Source organism: Monopterus albus, unplaced genomic scaffold, assembly GCF_001952655.1.
Source record: "Monopterus albus unplaced genomic scaffold, M_albus_1.0 scaffold198.1, whole genome shotgun sequence".
NCBI classification, from domain to species: Eukaryota; Metazoa; Chordata; class Actinopteri; order Synbranchiformes; family Synbranchidae; genus Monopterus; species Monopterus albus.
This window is the reverse complement of record NW_018128078.1, coordinates 518,586-525,770: the sequence shown is the minus strand read 5'-3', so window position 1 is coordinate 525,770 and position 7,185 is coordinate 518,586. Positions and strand designations below refer to the sequence as shown.

At 44.0% G+C, this 7,185-nt stretch overlaps 1 protein-coding gene across 1 annotated transcript in view; it reads right to left on the bottom strand.

The window, feature by feature from the left end:
- LOC109970431 (titin-like) overlaps nucleotides 1-7,185 on the bottom strand; it is a 206,786-nt gene that overhangs the window by 81,273 nt on the left and 118,328 nt on the right. The window contains 11 exon segments of the mRNA XM_020617984.1: nucleotides 382-687; nucleotides 1,223-1,652; nucleotides 2,172-2,362; nucleotides 2,527-2,656; nucleotides 3,510-3,691; nucleotides 3,806-4,105; nucleotides 4,248-4,541; nucleotides 4,872-5,156; nucleotides 5,439-5,616; nucleotides 6,013-6,131; nucleotides 6,475-6,774. Of these exon segments, the coding sequence (XP_020473640.1) occupies nucleotides 382-687; nucleotides 1,223-1,652; nucleotides 2,172-2,362; nucleotides 2,527-2,656; nucleotides 3,510-3,691; nucleotides 3,806-4,105; nucleotides 4,248-4,541; nucleotides 4,872-5,156; nucleotides 5,439-5,616; nucleotides 6,013-6,131; nucleotides 6,475-6,774 (2,715 nt within the window).

Below are 7,185 nucleotides of genomic sequence, written 5' to 3'. Positions count from 1 at the left end.
TAAATCCAAACATTCTGTTTTTTTTTTAGCTTAGATCAAATTCAAATTAACAGCAGTGTTCTGGGGGCCATCAACAGGACACTGGTTCTTCCTAGAGGTTTTAGAGTGTGCACACAGCCCTACAGTCTCATGCCCTTTTATGGGCATCAGTCAGGTGTTAACCTATGCTAATTAGGAATAACTGGCATGCGCTTTCAACTTACAAACATGAACGAATATAAGGGCACAGGTGTGAACAATTCTGTGGTTTAAGAACGCGTTCATGAATCAGACGTAGACCTTTTCTAGGACCTTTCTTAAGAACAACCTACAAAGAAATTTAATCAAACAGTCAGGAAGATGTTGATGAATGAAGCCCATTGGTATTTATCTGTCTCTTACTTATGATGTCCTGAACCAGGATGTCAGCCGTCCAGGTGGGGTCCGAGTTGCCAGCTGCATTCACAGCGTAGATCCTGAACTTGCACTTTTTGCCCTCCGTAAGGTCAGGAACAGTGATTTCAGTGGATGGGTGGAGCTTGTCAGCAGGGTTCACCCTCCTCCAATCAGGAGAGCCCTCCTCATAGACCTCAATGATGTAGCCCATAAGGGGGCTACCACCATCTTTTTCTGGTGGGTTCCAGGTGAGAGTGATGCTGTTCTTGGTCTTGTCTTTAACTGCAGGGGTTCCAGGTGAGCTGGGGGGGCCTAAAAGAGGAGCACAGGGGGGTTAAAGGTCAGTCCTTACATTATAACATCTCTAGCTTTCCCTCATAACAAATTCTAAAGGATAGCTGTGAGGAAACAATTTTGAATGAGACATCCAAAATGTTAATATTTCAGCACAAACCTCTTCGGTGACTACAAACCGATACTGAAAACAATAGTGAAACAGTTTTTTTTAAATAAATTGATATAATTGATACAATTTGAATTTAAAAATAAAGAGCTAAACTCTGTCATCAGCAGCCCTTCAATAATTTATATTTACATCTCTAAACAGAACAGAGGTCGTTTGTCTGTCCAATCATTGGTGAAAAATATGGCCAGAGGGTAGAATTTCATGCCCCATTTGCTTATTTAATCAGCGCAGTAAACATTGTAAAACATCTAAGTACATGTGACTAGCAGTGTGTGAGTTGTTTTGAGTATCTAAAGTACAAAATGTGAACCTACAACTGATTAGCAAAGTCTGTCTGCAGGAACAACACGGGCTTTGGGGGTACAAGTGTTAACCACTCACTGCACGGATCCTGGGCGAAACGGCACTCGGTGGGCTCGCTGGGTGGTCCAACTCCTGCAGCGTTGCAGGCTGAAACCCTGAACTGGTACTCCGTTCCTTCAATGAGTCTGAGCACAGTGTACTGAAGGCCCTTCACTGCCGGTTTGGTGACCGAAGATCGGTTGACGCGGCCCCAGTACACAGCGCCACGCTCCCTCTTCTCCAGCCAGTATCCTTGGATGGTGGAGCCACCATTGTCCAGGGGAGGGTCCCAGGTCACGGTCATGGTGGTTGCTGTGGCAGCGGTGATCTTGGCATTACGTGGAGGTCCTGGGAGGCCGAATGGATCCTTCAGCTGTACCTTCTCTGAGTCACAACCATCGCTGATGCCATACTTGTTCTGAGCTTTGATTCTGAATTGGAAGGTACCGTTCAAGTCCAGTTTGTAGACCTGTAGGAGCAGAACAGGGACACTCCATACTCTGTATTTTTGTTTTTAGTTTTTTAAATGGCATTTATTTAGAAACACTATTATAACAAATCTATAATTTCATTGGTACATTTTTTTTCTAATGCTCTGTTTCTGCTATAACTGACACGGCTGATCTCTGGAAAAAAATCTCTTGAAAAAACTAAACTGGTTGAACTCTCTCTCCATCCTGTATAGTGCCACATTACATGCATATTTACTCAAAAATCCTGAGGAAATTATTGGAAAAATGAAAGGGCTAAATAAGAGACAATGTTTTATTTAATGCTCAGAAATCTATATCATGAAAAGGGTCTCTTGTTTCATACTGTTTAGTAGAGAGTATTAATTAACTAATGCAAACAAATAAGTAAAACTTATCAGAGCTTGGAGTGAAGATGAACACAACTTTGTGCATGATGATCAAGTGTTTGCTTTTTTTATTAACAGTAACCAGTCAAAGCAGTGCATCAGTTTTCGGCTCCTGCAGCCTTGACTCACCCCGTATCTCCTGTCAATGAGGTTGTCGGTCAGAACATCAAAGTCAGACTTCTTCTTGCTGGCATCTCTGTACTCCACGATGTAGTTGGTGATCTCGCTGCCTCCGTTGTCCTCCGGTGCATCCCAGGTCAGGTAGCATGAGTCTGCCTTGATGTCCGAGACCACGACTTTCCTCGGAGGAAAAGGCCGGTCTGTATATGCAGGGTTGGGTTAATGTAATGCTCACTACGTGGAGATAAACACCCAGTTTCACACAAATGCAGCTCTGTTACTCATCAAATACTCAAATGATGGAAACAAAACCCAAAATGGAAAAATACAATTTTACACTTTTAAATTTTAGAGATGTTCTTACCGAGGATCTCAACCCGGATGACATGCTGAGCTTTGCCGTGACAGTTCTCAGCTACCAGCTTGTAGCTGCCCTTGTCCTGTCTGATGGTATCTGGGATGGCAAACTTTGTCTTCAGAGTTGTCTGGTCAACCTAAAGTTTAAAATATGTTTAGTTTCTCATCTGCTTCTCAAACAAACAAACCTGACTGCAGTTGAACAAAATAAAATAAAAATAAAAAACAAAGAAACCCACACTACTTGCTTATTCCTAACTTTATTTTGTCAGACATGGCACATTAATCATCATCACTGTAAATGTGGACGCTAAGGAGGCTGATTTTCAACCCCTAGTTTATCCTGTTGTTCATGCTAAAGGGAAGATCAAAAGGTCAGTAAAATTCAATGAGTTCATTTTCTGGGGAGAAGGAATGTGACAGGTAGCAGCCTTGTAATAGTGTGAAAGTTTAGTCCTGCCAGTCAGATCACATCTGAAAACTCAGTGTGGATCCATGACCCAAACTCACTAAATGACTAAACAATGTGTTGTACTTGTCCAGCTTGATGAAGACCAGGTCTATGTGCCTGAGTGTGTTTGAGTAAACGTGCACCAACCAGCTGCAGCCACCAATTCATTAATCATCAGTGGTAAAACAAAGGAGTCACAGAACTTGGTCCTTAAAATATACAATGTATTAACATTTTTGTCCAACCAAAGGTTCCACAGTTCCAAAGAATAAAAGCAAAGTTTTGATAACTCCTGAATGCACAAGCAGAAGGAAGACCAGACTTTGAGAGGATGAGGGTTTTCAAAAAAGAGAAATTATTCTTTGTGAAGCAGGAAGGTGGTGAACAGTGAAGCAAGGATGATTTATGAATGGATGGCATTTTGTAGGAACGCACTGAATGATCTGGTGCAACTTTCCATAGTTACCTTATAGATTCAGGACCCAAGTGTTGGACATACAGAATAAGCAACAAGTCCATCAAACTGAATCCGCTCTCACCTCCTCCGTCTCCATCGTCATCCTCTCTTCGGGAAGTTTTTCGATCACCACATTATCCTTCATCCACTGGATAGTTGGCAGAGGAAGTCCCTTCACCTCCGCCGGGATGTCAATGGCTGAGCCTTTCTTCATAATGATGTTGTTGCCCTTGAAATACTTCAGGATTGTAATAACTGGAGCAACTGAGGAAAACAAGCATTTGTCAATTTTTTTAATCGTGAAAAATTCTCATATAAACTAATCAGTCTGACAAAAACAAAGGCATCAGTTGAATATTTTAAGAGCAAGCTTCTTACTTTTATTGTCCTGAATCTTGGCAGTTATCGGTTTGGATGGATCTCCTTGCCCAATTTCGTTCACAGCTTTGACACGGAACTGGTACTCCTGGTCCTCCGAGAGGTTCTCAATGGTCCCGCTGCACTTGGTAAAGATCTTGTGGCTGGCTACTTCAAACTCAGTGCCATCGGACCTCATCTTCTCCACACAGTACCCTATAATGGGGCTACCGCCATCACTGTGGGGAGGCTGCCAGGCCAGAGTGATGGTGTTCTTGCTTCTGTCTGTACAGCGCAGCTTCTCAGGGGCAGATGGAACACCTAGAACGTTATCAACACCACTTGGTCAGCAGTTTGGTCAACACCAGACAATTGTTTCAGCAGGCCACTAAATCTTCACTTTCAGAATACTCCACAAAATGTCAGCTAGTATCAGCAGCAGGTCCTATTTTGGTGGGTTTACCTTTGGGATCCTCAGCCAAAATGGGTCCTAGGTCAGATGGCGCTCCATCACCATACTTGTTCCTTGCAATGACCCTAAAGTCATACTCCTCACCGGCTAGCAGGCCCTGGACGTCACACTTACAGGACGCTGTCTCAATTGGCTGGCGGAAGAGTTTCTTCTTGGAGTCCTTCCTTAGCACCTCGTAGCCGACTATGTCGCTACCACCATTGTCCAGGGGGTCGGACCAGGCAAGGGTGATGTTTTTCTTGGTGACCGTGACCGCCTTCAGGTCAACCACAGGTCCAGGTACATCTACAATAATAAATCAGCAAAAATGTTTTGAGTCAACTTAAGGTTCTTAAGTTTCTCTAATAATGAACAATCCTTTCTCCTATCATCAAAAGTGGTCTTCTGATTTTGCTTTCTTCTGCATCACAAAAGAATGAAGACAGCAAATGTGATATTCTGAAGAGAATTTTCTCCCCGGGCTTGAGCCAGTGTACCTTCAGTTGGTTCTTAAGTTTCTAAAACAAACAGCAGCAGGATTGACTTTCCAGAAAACTGAGCAGCCCCTATCAAATGGGATTTATGGTATTTTTCCAGTTAAAAACTGATGCTGGGGTGTATTCATATAACACTGACCCATAACGTCCACTCTGGTCTCAGCAGTCTTGGTCCCACTATTGTTGGTGCCAGAGATCTGGTACTTCCCATGATCCGCCCTCACAGATTTCTTGATGAACAGTGTGCTGTTCTTTCCCTCCGTCTCCACAATCATCCTCGCTTTGTCAATTTCAGCCTCATCTTTGGCCCATTTTACCTCTGGCTGGGGTCGACCAGTCACCACAGCCGGAAGCCTCAGAGGATCGCCTGCCTTGATGATGACACCGTTCTTCACAGAGGTGTCAAAGTCCACAGCGGGAGGTTCTGAAGGACATGGACAGCAAGAGATATAAGTTTTGGACTGAAATTTATTAACAAAATAATGAAATCTCATAATTAGCACAGGCATAAGATGTTTTGTAACACTTCATGCTGTTGTTTTACAATTAAACAATAAAGGATTCTCTTGCATGGGAACCGGTTATTTAAAAAAAACACCTGCATATCCTTTTCTTAATGTCAAAAACACTACCACATAAAATACACTGATAGAAAGTCTTATTGTCCACACCTCCCTCCCGGACTGATAATACAACAACTGCTTACCTTGAGGATCGATGACAGTGACAGGTTCGGTAACTCCAGGAGCTCCTGGACCAGCGTCATTGATGGCGATGACACGGATATAATAATCTGCTCCCTCAGTGAGGCCTGTCACAGTGTACGTCAGCTCTTTACACCTGAACTCTGTGCTGCGAGTCCAGGCCTTCTCTCCAGTCAAAACCTGCAGTCAGACAACAAGAGTGTAATAGTGCAAGTTAAGACTTATGGGATTTCTGTTTTGCTTATTGTCTCTCTTTCACACACACACATTTATACTATATGTATATACATACAGTATGTATATAGCTGCAGATATATCAGCTATTGAAATGTGATTTTGAATCCAATAATCCAGTGAGACTTCCATCCATCCATCCATTTTCTATACGGGGTCACGGGGGGGCTGGAGCACCCGGAGAGAATCCATGCAAGCATGGGGAGAACATGCAAACTCCGCACAGAAAGGCCCCGGGTCATCCGGGGCACAAACCCAAAACTGTCTCGCTGTGAGGCAACAGCGCTAACCACCACGCCACCGTGCTGCCCCCAGTGAGACTTCTGTAATCATTTTCGGTACCTTCTCAACGTGGTATCCAAGGATGTCTCCTCCACCGTTGAACAGCGGGGGCTTCCAGGCCACAGTGACAGAGTTCTTCCCAGTATCCACAATCCAAGGAGTAGGAGGGCCAGGGGGCACTGAGGGCAATTGTCATAGTGATATTGATTTTCAGAGGAAAGTAATAGTGTATATTTTTACCAGTTAAAATGTTTGTGTTCAGCAGCGTCTGAGTGTTTTACACTATAACAATTGCTTTTTGTGCATCCTTATGCTTTAAAAAAATTCAGTTCTTATTTAGGTGGATTTCATTAACGTGATCCAAATAAGTGATCTGACTTCTGCATTCCAACATTTAATAATCACAATAATCAATCAGAAGAGGGTGCTAAAACTGCAGGCAAAAACAGGTTTTCTCCATGATGAAGTGTCAGCCATCTGATGCTCTGAACACTCTGCCGATGCATTTTGGTAAAAACTTACGGATAGCGTCCATGGTGATGACCCGGTCGGTGGGCTCGCTGAAGGGCCCGGGCCCAGCCAGGTTCTCGGCACACACTCTGAAGATGTAGGTGAGTCCCTCAGTCAGGCCAGTGACCTTCACGTCCAGAGAGTTGAGGAGGGCTCGATTTACTCGGGTCCAGTGCTTGCTGCTCACCTCCTTCCTCTCGATCCAGTAGCCCAGGATAGGGCTGCCGTTGTCCTTTGGCTCATGCCAGGAGATGTGGGCAGTGCTTGCTGTGACCTCATGAACTCTGGGGGTGTTGGGAGCATCAGGAGGATCTGGGGGGAGGAAGAAAGGTGAGTGACTGAACACCCCATAATATATTAGTGGGATTGTGGAAGAGATGCGGGGTTCTACTACAGAATCTATTACATGGCAACGGCAACGAATTTTCTAGTTATTGACTTAAAATATGGTACAATTTATTCTTTACTGTGTTGGGATTTGTGTGTGTTTTGTAGAATTTTTTTAAAACTCTCAGCCGATCAGATGGCTCAGGTAACACTATAAAAAAGGATGACATGAGCTTTAGATTCAGGTGTCACTGTCGACACCTGAATCTAAAGCTCATGGAAGGAATACTTCGAGGATCTCCTCAATCCCGGCGCCATGTCTTCCGATGAGGAAGCAGAGGCTGAGGGCTCAGAGGTGGACTCGTCCATCACCCAAGCTGAAGTCACTGAGGTAGT